The sequence below is a fragment of the Gouania willdenowi genome, chromosome 13 (assembly GCF_900634775.1).
Source record: "Gouania willdenowi chromosome 13, fGouWil2.1, whole genome shotgun sequence".
NCBI classification, from domain to species: Eukaryota; Metazoa; Chordata; class Actinopteri; order Blenniiformes; family Gobiesocidae; genus Gouania; species Gouania willdenowi.
In genome coordinates, this window is record NC_041056.1 from 35008182 (window position 1) to 35023925 (window position 15744).

The 15744-nt window shown below is 39.1% G+C and overlaps 1 protein-coding gene across 2 annotated transcripts in view; it reads left to right on the forward strand.

Moving 5' to 3' along the window:
- Window positions 1-2158: 2158 nt before the first annotated feature.
- Window positions 2159-15744, forward strand: part of lrrc75a (leucine rich repeat containing 75A) — an 80938-nt gene continuing 67352 nt past the window's right edge. Inside the window, exons 1-2 of one of the 2 annotated variants that reach the window (XM_028464429.1) lie at window positions 2159-2758; window positions 2842-3112. In XM_028464429.1, the coding sequence (XP_028320230.1) occupies window positions 2861-3112 (252 nt within the window). In that variant the 5' untranslated portion in view covers window positions 2159-2758; window positions 2842-2860. Of the gene's footprint in view, window positions 3113-15744 lie in introns of both variants that reach the window. The other variant, XM_028464428.1, reaches the window with a different exon arrangement.

Consider the following 15744-nt stretch of genomic DNA (forward strand, 5'->3'; position numbering starts at 1 on the left):
GTTCTTAGGTGCAGAAGACTAAGTACCACCAGGGGTCACTGTTGTGCTCACTTTAGATGAGCAATGCGTCCCTTCAGTTAAAGATGTTCTAGGTTTTTAGCAGACATCCCACATTCTGATTGTGATGTATGGCACCATGACTTTAGTGGAAGGTTTTTGTGAGTCATCTTAAGTCTTTATTTCAGCTGTAAATCTGTCTGCTTGTTTTCACAGCCTGTCCATATTTTCACACTGGCCATTTTGTGTTTTCTAACTTGCCAAGTTTCTGTCTGGCTTTGGATCACAAGTAGATCACAACAATAGTGACAGATAACAAACAGGCCTGCAGGACGTGAACCTTCCTATCTGCTCTAAAGCGTATCAAAAATCCTTTATTAGCTTTATAAGACATGTTTTAAGGCAACGATGCACAACTTTCTTCACACTGAGGGCCACAAAAATATGATAGTCTGATTCCCAAGGGCCACATCATCAACCATAATGTCAGCATTTAGAATACTGAGCAATGTGAACACACAAAACACAAACACCAAACGATTTGTATATTTTTGTCCTTGTGTGACTTTTTGTTATTTTATGTGTTTTTGTTGTATGTCTGGTGTGTGTGTGTGTGTGTGTGTGTGTGTGTGTGTGTGTGTGTGCGTGTGTGCGTGTGTGCGTGTGTGCGTGTGCGCGTGCGTGTGCGCGTGCGTGTGCGTGTGTGTTTTGGAAACATTTTTTGATTTTTAGAATCATTTTGTGTATTTTTCTGTCGTTTTATGTGTTATTTTTTATGTTTTACAATCATTTTGTTTGTTTTTCTGTCATATTGCGTGCTATTTTTTAGAATAATTTTGTGTACAGTATTTTTCTGTCATTCATTTTGTGTGTTTTGAGTCACTTTATGTGTGTTTGTTTTGGGGCATGCCACCAGTTGCTCGTGTTAGTTTTGATGACCAGGGCTTAAAATGTTGCGTACCATTGCCAGGCAAAGTTTTTTTGTTTTGTTTTTTATCAGAGACATCTTTCATCTTTATTTAAGTGGAAACTGAGCCCCTACAACAGCTAACAACTTGGCAAAAGTTAACTTAAAACAAGAGAAATGTCACTGATTCATACCCTCAGGCCTGTAAACAGAAGTCATAGGGTTATAACTTCTCTTAAAGTATTGGCAGCACTCGCTCTGGTCTGTGCAGGAGTTCTTCAACAATTGGTGAAACCTCAAATGTCCCCCACTTTTCAGTTTAGTACACGTTACATTCACCCCTTAATTTGTTTCAGGACAATGAATGAATGAGGTGTTGTTTAACTCAGTGATTCTGAACTCATTGGTCTTTGACATTCACCATCAGCCTTTTATTCACACAAGCTGTGACCCAAATAATGAAATCATTTCAGCTGCAGATATAGACATAATATTCCAGTTTAGCAAATAAGACAGTAGCTAATTAATGTAGGGCTGGGTGAATGTTTTTCTCTCAAAATGGCACTATATGATATAAATCTTGCTAATATTAATTCAAATAAAGTCTGACCAGAAATATAATTCTGGGATAAATTTGCTGCTGCACAATATGTGGCACTTTTGTCTTTTTCTGCTATAAAGGACAGCACGTGTGAGTGAGTTGTGTAGTGTGGCTTGTTTAGGGGTTTCGACATTTTCTACATCGCCCAAATAGAAAATTTTATATATCTTAATATCTTGATGTATCTCCCAACCCTAGTTTGTTGTTTTTAGTTTTAAATTTTTTAGAAAATTAATTAATTACATCCAGAAGCTCAAAACATTTAAATTAAAAAGATAATTACTGCCTGCTTCAAAGATTAGAAGAAAGATATTTTGAAAAAATATCCCCTAGTAATAATAATTAAAAAAATGTATTTATTCATTTATTTTACTTTTTAAGTCTTCATAAAATCTTCCAGCTCACTTTTTGTTTGTCCCAATATGTCTTTTAGAGATCTAATAATATGTGTTTTGATGAGTCATCATATAACACAGCTCACAGTGTAATGTGTAGTGTTTTTTTTAATGTAGAATATGAGTTTGTACTGGTTTGACTTCATTAAAAAAAAAAAAAAAAAAAAACCGTAAACAAGGCGGGACGCGTCGCGCGCTCTCCGCCCTTCAGCCTTTCGCGCCTCCTGGGAGGACTCGTGCAAGCGCCGCGCGCTCCCGTCCGTCATCAGCTGATCGTCATCATCATCAGCATCCGACACGGACACCACCGCAGAGCTACAGCCCCGGACTGACAGCAACCGACGTAACTTCTGCGGGAGGAGGGTGAGCTGTGGAGGGGCTGATGTGAGGACGAGGCAGAGCCTGGACTACTGGGAGCACTGGGAGCAGACGTAAACACAGCCATGCCCTCCTCCATGCTGCAGCCCGTTGTCCTGCACGAAGCAAAACACGGAGCAGAGTGAGACGTCGTTGCTGCTGCTGCTGCAGGGGAAGTTGTGCACGGGCCGTTGGAGGAGTGCTGACTGTGCAGAAATGCTGCAAACTGCATCCGTCACCATGGACCCGACCTGAGCCAGCACCAGTCCGGATCAGCCTCACCCACTGTGGACAATCCAACCAAACTAATGCAGGGTCTGTGAGAACATGCAAACTCCACACAGAGACACCAGGCCCCAGGTGGAGTCAAACCAGCAACCTTCTTGCTGAGAGGCTACACATCAGTGGATGGTTCTGGAGCTTTCTTTGAGCCTGTGGACACTGGTACTACTGAGTGTTTTTCATCATGCTCACATCTCAAACCCACGTGATCCAGCAAAGGTGTGACTCGTGAGCACCTGCTCTAATCTTCACCATCAGTATTTTAGATGATTATTGATGAATGTGTGGATGGGATGGTCTAGGTTTCATTAGAGCAGCACCATGGGGGCCAAGCAGGCCAAAGGCCAGGATGCTGGAGGGGCCAGTCCTCAGCACAGCTGGAGGCGGACACCTTCCAAGGAGCGAGGGGACATCTTGGCTTCCTTCATGCTGAGGACAGGGGACCGGATCAATCGAGGCGGTGCACCGCCTCCTCCGTACCAGCGGCGCATTGGCATGATCCAGGAGATGATGCTGATGGCCAAACAGGGCAAACAGGACGAGGCGACGGAGATGCTGAAGACCCTCCGACAGGTATCTGCTGCTCTGGGTATGGAGGCATGTTGGGGAGTAATTGGAACCACATGGATCTGTCTCTGGTTTTATTTCTTCCTTTCTGCAAAGCTGGAATGTATTCTATTTACCAGATTTAGGCAGGATATCTAAAGCTGCAGGACTGCAGCCCTCCAGGATTTGCAATCACATATATACTAACATACTATATACTTCCGCTCGCAATGCATCATGGGACGGTTGAGTACATACCAGCCTGTCATTGCCCGATCCCATTAGATCTCTGAAGCTAAGCAGGCCTGGTTAGTAATTGGATGGGAGACCACTGAGAATTCCAGGGGCCACAGTGGGGGACAGTCGCTTCAGTGGTATCTGTCATTGTGTCCTTGGGCAAGGCACTTCACCCACATTGCCTAGTATGAATGTAGTGTGTGTGTGAGTGTTGGTGGTGGTCGGAGGGGCTGATGGTTCACTATGGAAGCCTTGCTTTCGTCAGTCTGCCCCAGGGCCGCTGTGGCTACAATAGTAGCTTACCACCTCTAAGTGTGGAGTGAATGAATAATGCATTCATTTTGTAAAGCGCTGTGAGTGTCTATGATTAAGCGCTATATAAAATCCAATGCATTATTATTATTATACTCATTTTGACGTCAGACTTAGTATAAGTTAGTAGGACATTTAGAACACAGCCTTGGAATGAAATGAAAAGTCCTTAAGAAATTCACCCAGTTTTGCCAAATGTGGAAGAAAAGTTAATTATTTTTCAGTGTCTAAACAAAAAAATACTATAAAATTTAAACTCCAAAGCTGATCCTGACTTTAGATTCTTCATGCTCATCGAGCGTTCTCTACAGAACCCTCATGCCTTTGTCGTTAATCCATCGATGACTCACAACAGATGCTTCTTGGTTTTTAACACATGTAGTTTAGAATTGCAGATTTCCATCAGTGTCTTTCTGTTTGTTTGTATCAGCATTTGTGTAAACTGAGAATAGATCACATATGGAAATGCTGCGTTCACCTATTCACATGCATCTTAAAGGATCCTTTACGGTTTTAACAAGTTTGAGCTAAAGTCTTTGAAATGTACTTATGAGATGATCTATGCATTATGCACCATATTCATTTTATTTCCTTTTTAAAATGGGATTACTTTACAGTTTTAGAGCTTGTGTTCCACCATCTTAAAATCACATGATTGATGATGTCACATGTCCCCACTGCCAGTAATCATCCCATTGTTTCCTATTGGAGTGAAGCGTTCAGCCTGCTTTTTAGATCATTTAGCAGTTTATTCAGTCAAAATGTCAACTTGTGCTGCTTTTGGTTGCTTTAACTCATCAGGAAAAGTTAAAGATGCCGATGTAAACCTCTTTTGTTTACCGCAAGAGAATTTAAAACTGTTGTGACCCGAAAAATAAAACTGACTGCAGGGGGCAACAGTTCCAACTCTGCGGTTTTGTAGTAAACAATGAAGCAGAGAAGAAGAGCTTACCTAAGGGACCTTTACCTTTACAGTGCACGGCTGATGCTCTGGTGGCTGTAGTTAGCGAGTAAATCACGGAGTGTTGAAGACACAAACCCTGAGGATAGAAGTCCTTTTGGATGGGAATCATTCAACGGTCCATGATTATAATGGTTTCTGTTTTTTCAGAGCAACCAAAAGTGGCACACATTGTCATGTTGACCAATAAAGCTGCTAAATGATGTAAAAACCAGGCTGAATGTTTCACTCCAATAGAAAATAATGGGTTGTTTACAGGTGTGGGGCCATGTGACATCATCAATCACGTGGTTTCAAGATGGCGGAAGAGGCGCTTAAACTTTAAAGTATCCCCATTTTTAAAAGGCAATTAAATGAGTATGTTAGGCATAGATTTTCTAATAAGTACATTTCAAAGATTTTAGGCAAAACTTGTAAAAACATTGGAGGATCCTTTTAATGTTTTAACATATTTAAATTTAAAACAGAAAATCAAACTTTAATAATTTGGTCGCCCAACAAACTAATACGATCTGTTGCGTGACAAACCTTTGGGAAGATAAAGGTTTTTTTAGGCCAGATGAGGTAACAAAGTTAACAAAAAGCTTCCTGACAACATGTTTTATTCGGTTGAGTAGTAGAAGTAAAGAAAACTGTGCAAATTTTCAGTGAACTCTGCTAAATATTCGGCCTATTCACTGGAGCTCTGTTACCACATCACAAATAAGAGAATAAAACATAATCGTCTTTTACACTTGTTAGACATTCAGTCACTTGTTCTCAGGAGAAAAATAGTGTAGATTTGTGATATTGTCCAAAATGTGCTTAATTCCATGTCATATTGGGGCAAGATCTTAAAAAAAAAAAAAACTAAATGAAATGGTTCAGAATGGCTTCTTTCATTTCACAACCAGAATGTCATGTTCTTTTTTCTGGTGACTTATTGAAAAGCTCTGGTAAACTGGTCCTCTCGTTAGCATGTGTTGTTGTTGTGCAGGGTTCACCCTGGGTCGTCAAATTTTTATGAGCTGCATAATAAAAAAAACATGCCATTGTTTCCTATTAGCATTCAAACAGCACATAATTGGAGGTTGTAAAGTCCAGTCATGATGCCACAGAATATTGGTGTGATTGTTTAGTCTGGATGCTTCGGTACAAAAAGACCCGACACAGTAAATTGGACAAAGAAAATGACAGCCAGTGAAAGCAGAGGTGACGTTGAAGTGGAAAACAGCACAGATACAATGACCATGTAATAAGTAAAGCTAACATTCTCTAGTAAGAGGTCATATGGTAATTACATGTATTTATATTCATGGCCATTATTTTGGCCATTTACGGCAACCTTTATCTATTGGACTGACTGGTAACTGTTTATCTTTAACGTCAGCATTTTAAACAGCTACCTTGATCTGCAGACAATGCAAACCATTTTCATAACGTTAATTAATGCCAGCTCAGACTTTAGCAGTGATTCTATCTCTTACATAAGGGTAGATATGTCAGCTGTGAGGCGGTTGGTTTTTGTGAGCAAAAAGGTCACAATTTAAGACTGCTTCCTACTTAAATCCCAAAGCCATAGATTCTGATGTGTGGGCTATTCTCAGTGTGGCGTCATTCTACTGACAGTCGGAGACAAAATGAGACGATTGTGTTTATTCTTTTTGCTGTGATCTGGTGTTTTGAATAGAATGCTTTTTGCTATACATCTTTTCTTTGCATTGGAGCTGGCTGTTTCAGAGGTTCCCAGGTCTAATGTTTCTGAGTTAATCTCTGGAAGTGTCTTATTTCAGCTTCATGGATCAATATTCAGCTAAAACTGCACCTTGGTTTCCAACCACTATAAAAAGCCAAGGCTTGTCCTTTCAGCCAAGCTAAGCAGCAGCTTTACTCCGGTCTTTAAAATCCCGTTGTTTCCTTAAATCTTCAGAAATATGGTGCTTTCTCTGTTCCCCATACACAGATGAAGACAACACATGAATGTATTGTGGAAGAACAGGAACTTGGTACGCATCTTAAATACCGTAAATGGTCCTGATTAACCTTGTATCTTTGGCGCCATCTGCTAACCATCACTCCTACTGTAGGAGTCAACATAAAACCAACCTAATGATGGCTGAAGTAGGGATGATATCAGGGTTCTCGTCAGTGCTGTTGAGTGTGGGGGCCCCGATGTTGTAATTTTGCTCCCCTGGGGAGCCAAGGCTGCCTTCTACGTCCAGCTTTCAGCAACGTTCATCGGTACCGTCTAGAGATGTAACGATTAATCATAAGGCAGTTAAAAATCGATTCATAGGTATTACGATTGGTATCGATTTTCTGAAAATTGAATCGCAGTACTTTTTTTTAAACATATTTATCCTATTTGTCCAAACGCTGAGGCGGCGGGCGGAATCTGCAACTACTTTCTTTCTGGCCGCCTTCTACTCTTAAATATGTTCATAAATGATTCCTTACCCCTTTAGCACAGAAAGAATATCTGTAATATTATGTGAATATCTGTAAGAGTCACATTTTTCTATTAGCTCTGTCTGCTAGCATAGCATCTCTTCTTCACTGCTAGATTAGCTGCATGCCAACCAACCACTGGGTTACCAGCGCCCTCTCCTGGTCCAAACAAATATCTGCCGTAAATACAGGGCAGTGGTTTTTTTTTTTTTTTGAAAGTCCAATTGTTAAGGCACAAAATACATTATCAGTTGCACTTTTAAAAAGAAAAAGAACTATTATGCAGTTTTGCATTGTTTATTATAGAACCAGAATTTAAATTAATAGGCTGCTTCTTCATTTGTATTATTCCTTTATTTATTTCATTCAAGATTTGTTTTTAGTTAAACTGTATTGTTTTGAATAGTTTATCAAGGGATTCTTTTGACAATGAAAAATAAAAGGAAAATAGTACAGTATAGTACAGTTTTTTTCCCAAATAAAAATAAAGGACTATTTTTCAATCATCTGTCTACAGTCCCATTTTGTAAAATAAATTGTGAGAGAATCGTATCGTGAACCCAGAATCGTGAATCGAATCGTATCGAGAGTTGAGTGAATCGTTACATCCCTAGTACCGTCATAATTATTGTTGCACACTTGGACACAAACAGGATTTCCAGGCGTGCACAGGTTGTTTTAACTCTTTTTAATCTGCATAACTGAGAAACACATACATCAGCCGTACCATCTGTTTAATACAGGCAATCTGCTCGGATGTTCCCGTCTTTGCCCCGATGCTGCCTGTTTGCACTGTCCATTATAAACAGTGTAGCTTCACCCAGACGTAGCATGTAGCGACACATGAAGCTGCTTGTCATGTTTATAACTCACAATAGATCATTCTACATGCACGCGCATATGGATGGAAATACTGTTGGGTTGAAACGTGTTCGGGCTTAAAGAGACATCGGCTTCATTCAGGCCAGACAGGTTTGGACCGAGTCGGCCCAATTAAAGCTCTAATGTGCGCATGCGTGCGTGTGCGTGCATGTCTGTGTGTGTTTCAATTTTACTGCGGGTCCCACATACTGTAATACCTCATTTAATATTGAAAAGCACGTCTTAGAATTAGTCTTTTGAATAAAATGTTATTTCTTGTCTATACAGTCTGTAAGTATTTATTTGTGGAGGACCTACAGGATACGTAACATGAGTAACCGTATAACTACATTCATCATGACCCTTTACCAATTCAACAAATAACTTTTAGCGTTGAAGTAAGACTTGGACAAAGATAAAAAAAAAAACAACCCAACTTCAGGTTCACTTCACTAGATTTGGCCCTCAGAGAATTATACTTTTAAAAATGTTCTACGTATCGTAATGATTATTACGATTGTAATTTCCTGAAGTTGAATCAAACGATTATGATTTGTTGTGTTTCTCTGTCAGACGGAGGACGGTGATTGGCTTGACAAATATTTTTGTTCTAGTTTGTTCCTGGCATTCCCAGTCATATCATCTCACTCCGCAAGACATTCAATTTTGGGCGGATTCAGATCTTCACATGTACATTAAACCCCAAAATAAACATCTGCGTTGTTTTGTCACAACTTCAGTGAAAACACCAGAAATGTGCTGGTAGAGTTTTTGAAGCCAAACACAAGAAATCATAGTAAGAATGAAGTAAAAACATGTCTATGCATCCGTCCACAGCAGTGTTTTGGCTCAAGTACCCACTTTTTCTTATTTCTGAACCCAAGTACCTCATTTGTCCAACTACAAAATTTTGCTCTGAATACTGTGAAAAATCAACTATAGAGCATAATGATGGAATTAATGATTGATAACACACATTTGAGTGAAATGAATCAGTATTTAATGCTTTCGGATTAGGTTTATTTCTATAGTTTTTATCATTTCCCGCCTGGTTTGGGACCAAGACTGTTTAGTTCATGTTCTAATCAAGATCATTCCCATCCTCATTATTATGATTATCATTTAATGTCCACTCTCTCTCAAGTACCCCCTGTAGTGCCAGTGTTTATGGTGGAGATGAAAACAAACTTTGAGCGGCAATGTCAACCTTCTACAGTGGTGTGAAAAAGTGTTTGCTCCCAAACTGATCTCTTACTTCTTTGCATGTGTTCCAGACTTCAGTGTTTCAGATCATCAAACTAATTTAAACATTAGTCAAAGATAACACAAACACAAAATGCAGTATTTAAATGAAGGGTTTTATTAATGAGAAAGAAAAAAATCCAAAGCTACATGGCCCTGTGTGAAAAAGTGTTTGCCCCTCAACCTAATAACTGGTTGGGCCACCTTTAGCAGCAAATACTGCAATCAAGCGTTTGCGATAACTTGCAATGAGTCTTTTACAACACTGTGGAGGAACTTTGGTCCACTCATCTTTGCAGAATTGTTGTAATTCCGCCACATTGGATGGTTTTTGAGCATGAACCGCCTTTTTAAGGTCATGCAACAGCATCACAATAGGATTGAGGTCAGGACTTTCACTCGGCCACTACAAAGTCTTCGTTTTTCTTCAGCCACTCAGGTGGACTTGCTGGTGTGTTTTGGATCATCGTCCTGCTGTAGAACCCAAGTCCGTAATCAATGATGCAAAATATGTACACACACACTATTCTTAAGGTAAAAGGAAAGTTTATTTAAGTTAGTTATTGGAAAATCTCTTTCTGTATTAGCATTTGGAATTTTGAGTTCAAGAAAAATGTGAGTGGCAGAATGTATTACTTTAGGTTCTTGTTATTTTCATGTGAATGAAGAAGTAAAAGATGTACTTTTCTCATTAAGGTAGGCCTCGGTGTTTTCAACATAATTACTAAATTCTGTTGGTTCAGGAAGGACATCATCACAGGCTGCTGGCTCCCACTGCCTTTTTATTTTTTATTGAATGCTACCTCTTACTCTAAATGCATTATTTTATAGTACTTTTATATTCCTACTTGAACTTTATTTTAGAATTTTGAGTTGAAGAGCAATACACATATATTGCAATGTTAAGTAATTCATGTTTTTTTTTATTTATTTTCATTTTAGATGTGTAAATCAACATGTATAAATTACTTTTAGTCAATTAATGGGAGATAATCGAATAGAGTCTAATCGAACTGGAAAATTGAATTGTTGGATTAATCGATCCATCAAAAAAATAATTGCTAGATTAATCGTTTAAAAAATTATAATTTTTCCAAACCCTGACAGCAAGTCTTCCCGGTCTTGAAGCAGCAAAACAGCCCCACACCATCACACTGCCACTACCATATTTTACTGTCGGTATGATGATGTTTTTCTGAAATGTTGTTACTTTTACGCCAGACGTAATGGGACACGGACCTTCCAAACGTTCAACTTTTGTCTCGTTAGTCCACAGAATATTTTCCCAAAGGTTTTGGGAATCATCCACCCAAAACACCAGAAAAATCTCCAATAACACAAGTCCATACATTTGTCACTAGTCTATATTGAGAAAAAAGTTGCTAAGAGTGTTCAGAAAATATACCGGTAAGGGAGGTTCACTTTTTTTAATTGCAGTTTGATCATTTAAACCGTAACCCTGAGCCTTATGTCATATTTTTTCATTAGTCACGGTAATACCGTATACCGTGGTAAAATAGGGAGGCGGTATACCGGTATCAAAATTTGGATATTGCCCAAGCCTAGTTTCCATGTTTGGATTTGGCGATGTATTGAGATATCTATTTTAGGCAATATAGAGAATGACAATAACACAGATAACGATACAGTTTTATTTTTAAAATGTATTTTGCGTAAAATAATAGATTTAAGAGTCACTACTACTACTTATTCTACCCTGTCAGCCTCTCTCACACAAGCTGTGCTCTGCACTAGTCTCACTCTCACAAGATAACGGACACAAGAAGCAGAATGTTGACTTTGTCTGCAAGACAAAAGCACGACAAAAGCCTTATTAAAAAGGAAAATCAGAGAAATCTGGTGGGACCAAATGTAAACACTGCCCGTAACTTTTGCTTAAACACAAACACACACAGATTAAAAATTGTGCATCGCCATTTTGGTCCATATCGCCCAGCCTTATGAATATTATTGATTGGCCTCATATTGGAGTTTGCTCTAAAGCACTCAGTGCAGACATAGCAGTGCAGTGGCTGCCATGTTTGTGTGCTTCTCTGTTGGAGAGTACATGAGTTCACAGCAACACTCTGACGTCAGCAGCTCAATTTACCTTTTGTGTGTGTGTGTGTGTGTGTGCGTGCTTGTCATATATAACCTGTGAAAGCACCATCTTATTAATGCAGTCTTTTCGGATGCAAAATAGGAAAGGTTAAATAAAATCAGTCTTGATTACTTTGTTGTCATTTTCTACTTCTGATCAGAAAACACTTCAGATGGCACACACACACACACACACACACACACACACACACACACACACACACACTGAAAATGGAGCGGTTTGCTTTGGAAAGCTTATATTTCATCATTACCTGTAGTGACCATTAAAGGGATCCTCCACTGTTTTTACTAAAACCTTTGAAATGTACTTATGAGAAGATCTATGTCTAAAAAAATGCTTTATTGCATCATATTCATCTTATTTACTTTAAATTAGAGAAGAAGAGCTCTCCTTAGTGACCTTTACACTCCCTTATCAGAGCATATAGCTTGCAAGTTAATGGCGGAAGTGAGCAAGAAATCACGGACTGTTGAAGGACCCCCACCCAGGGTTTGTGTGTCTTCAGCAGTTTGTGATTACTTGCTAACTTCAGTCATCAGAGCAACAGCCGCACACTGTTTAAGAGGGAGTAAAGGCCCCTTAGGAGAGCTCTTATTCTCTGCTTCATTGTCGACTGCCTAACCGCAGAGTTGGAACTGTCGCCCCCCCTTTGGTCACAGATTTTTTTCGGATCACAACTGTTTTTATTCTCTTTCGGTAAACAAAAAAGATTTACATCAGCATCTTTAGATTTTCCTGCTTATTTAGAGCAATTAATAGGAAACAATGGGACGTTTACAGGCAGTGGAGCCTTGTGACATCATCAATCACATGATTTCAAGATGGCGGAACACAAAACTTTTAAAAATAGTCCCATTTTTAAAAGTTAATAAAATGACTATGGTGCAAAGTAATGCATTTTGTTAGGCATAGATCTAATTAGCTAATTTCAAAGATTTTAAGCCACATTTGTGAAAACAGTGGAGGATCTTTTTAAATGCTGAGCCTATCAAAATATTGTGTTACTTAGGATGGTGGGTTTTATTTGATTAACTGTGATTGATCTAAAATCTTTTAGCGTGTTGTGGAGTTACTAGGATTTAAGGGACAACCTGTTTCTCTGGTCATCATCAGGTGCTGGTCCTCAGAGAAACTTATCCGTGCAGATTTGATGTAGATGTAATGCAGCCTTCCAATTGGTCCGGAATGTGTTTGTGCTCTATACAATAGTTTTTTTCATGATGGAGCACAGCTGTCATCTGGACCATGTGATGGTAGAATCTGTCATCTTGAGCTCCAGCCACATTTTTTTTCCCTCAGAATCACTAGAATGTAACCACTCACTGTCCTGATAAGCATTATCCAACTATGGCTCAAATAGATAACATTTACATCCATTGTATCACAGTTACTAACAAGTGTTTATTTCCTAAACACAATCACCTACAGGACCCCAATCAACGTTTTGAGTTAAAGTACAGTAGGTGCACATCTCTCACATTAATGCAGGAGTTTTGAAACAACTGTTTATTGTCCTTGGCAGAAAAACACTCAGCCATAATGGTTAAACACAAAAATAATTCACTGTACAACTGTCAGACAGTTTGAGTTTATTTTTTCATCTAGTTCTTTTTACTGGGAATAGTTGGTCTTTTGGACTATAACAAACACCTTATGGACATAATATTTGGCTCAGCCATCACACAGCTGTTGCTGAACTGATCAGGTGAATTCTCTAATGCACTGCACCTAATGCCCCCTTTTCTGAAAATACAGCGACTGATTAATATGTAGATGTGCCATTCATTGGAAGCTGTTGTCATTTTTTTTTTTTTTTTTTTTTTTTGCCCCTCCTACGCAGAGCAATAGGCAACATGGAATGAGTCATCGCTCTCTGTAGGAGATGGAGCCTCTATCTCAGCCTCATCCTTTCTGTGAACCCACAGGGTCAGCGCTCTTGCTTTTCTGCTGGAGATATTAACTCTCCTCTGGTCCAAAATCATGGATGACGAGGCCGGTGGACGTGAAAATAGATGCAATAAAACACAGATGATGAATAAGGGGGATGAAGTATAGATTTATTTAAAGAGAAAACATTTTGTGTGTCATGACCAGAGATACGGACTCATTAGTGTGTGTGTGTGTGTGTGCGTGTGCGTGCGTGGCATTGATTGGGAGGTGTGACATAACCTCTGATTTTTCACTTGACCTTGTCTTCCAAACTCCTGCAGGGACATAAAGAGGTGAGGCAACACGTGATTAAAGTGTTCTTTCATTTAAAGCTCTATAGAGACACTCAAAGACCACAAGCACTGCAGCTCAGTCTCACTGAGGCTAATGTTGATCTACTTTAGAAGAAACTTTTTTAGTTTGCTGTTTTTTTTCTTTTCTTTTGATATCCCTACACATGGTTAGAGCCTGAGATTTTCTGTTTCAAAATGTCCCCTATTCCAATTTTATAGTTTACAGTTTTGTTTCTGTTTCATCTGCTTTCCCTTTCAGATGTCAATATTGTCTTTTAAATTTCCTGAAATCATGCCAAGCATGCTTAATACGGTAACTGAGTTGACTATTAACTCATTGACTGCCATTGACGTACATATACCTCATTTCAAATCCAATCGTTCACTGCCATTGACGTATATGTACGTCAATTATGTTTTTCAACGAGGGTTGCTAGGAGACACTGTGGCGTAGCTCTCACATGAATATCAGACCAACTGGTGCCTTGTAGGTGGCAGTACTACAGTTTTGGTTGAGAGATTAGCCACGATAAGCTTATATAGCCGAGAAGAGCAGAGCATGTGTTGACCTAAGTTGACAGTTGAGAGTGTCGCGATCGTGATAGATCAACAACCCAGGCCAAGCAGTGAGACTCGCCGCATTTCACGAGCAGGATTAATATTGCAAAAATACATCATCAGTAGGGTAAAACTAACCTGTCACACGACAGTCTAATCCCAGCTCACGTTCCCTGTGAGACACGACTGTACAGCAAGGCCTGTTCCCTTTCACACAGGAGTGTTTTACAACTTACCACAGTAAGCTGAACTATTCAGTGTAGGGGTAAACACACACACACACACACGATACACATACATACCTGTAAATAAGTTCATATATTTTTGTCAAATGTCAATTGTAGTTGTACATTTTTATATATTTGTAAAATAATTGTAATTCTGCCATCAGAAGCTAGCGGTTTGTGTAAAACCTACCTATACTCAACTGCTGACTACGGAAGAAAGAAACAATCTATAAACAATTTTTTTTTTTACTGATGAAAGTAGAGAGTTTATTCCTTCAGAATCTGGTTTCAGATTTTACAGTCATAGTGCAAAATGTTCTGTGGGTCTTAAAAGATCAGTCACAATGCTCTAAAATGTCAGGCAGTGAGGGGGGTATCTGTTCTTAAAATGGCTGGCAGCCAATGAGTTAATATTAATTTCATATTTCTCTGCTGCATTTGTGCCATTTACACACGCTGCAATCATGCAAGACTTCACGTGAAGTTTCTCCATGACTAGATATTTTATAGTGGGTAATTGCATCTAAATGCATGATATTTCCTCTAATATGTCAGTGAGGTTTTAGTCCATGTTTTACAGCTTTTCATTTTGGGAGGAGAACTCTGTCATATTGCGTCATTACATCATATTTTGCACGGGAGCTGACATTTAATGTGGGTGTTTAGGGTTGAAATGTGTGTGTAAATGCATTATTTTGTTCTATAAAATGCATGTGAGGGTCTATTCCCTATTGCAATATATTGCAATATCTGATCGATTTTTTTTTTTTTTTTTTTAAATAATATAAATAAATTGATTGACATATCAGTTTTTGCCCTGCGATGGACTGGCGCCCTGTCCAGGGTGTACCCCCCCCAGCGTCCAATGAGAGCCGGAGATTGGCACCGGCAGACCCCTGCGACCCTGTAAAACAGGAGCAAGTGGGTTTGAAAATGGATGGATGGATGGACATATCAGTTTCAGGAAGTGAATTATGTGTATTACTTCTGTTTTCTGTGATCATGGAACATGGCTTTCACAATTTGAAGTTGCATACTTTCTTTCGTTCTTTTAACTAGATGTATTGTATCTCCTTGAGTAGCATTTATTAGATGACAAGGCTAAAAACAGAGTATCACAGGCCCGTCTTAAGTCTTGACTAAACCAGTGTAGTTTTATATGATCTGGAAGAAATATGTCTTTAAGTGTCCCATTCTGCTGCTGTCAGAGAGGTGAGGTGGGCAAATGCAGAGGGAATAGGACGAAGAAACAATGCAACTAAAATATTGTTTACAGAAACTGAAAATCCAAGACTAATTAGTAAAACAAAGTTCGTGAAACCAAAATAATTTAAAGAGACACAAGAAAAAAGAACCCAAGACATCAAAGACATGAGCAGAATTTCTGTAACCATCTCCTCAGTACTCAACTACATCGCTAAAGGTGAAGTACACAATCTTATTCAGAAACGCTTGTTCTTATACTGGATGAAATTGTCCTTCCATCCTGA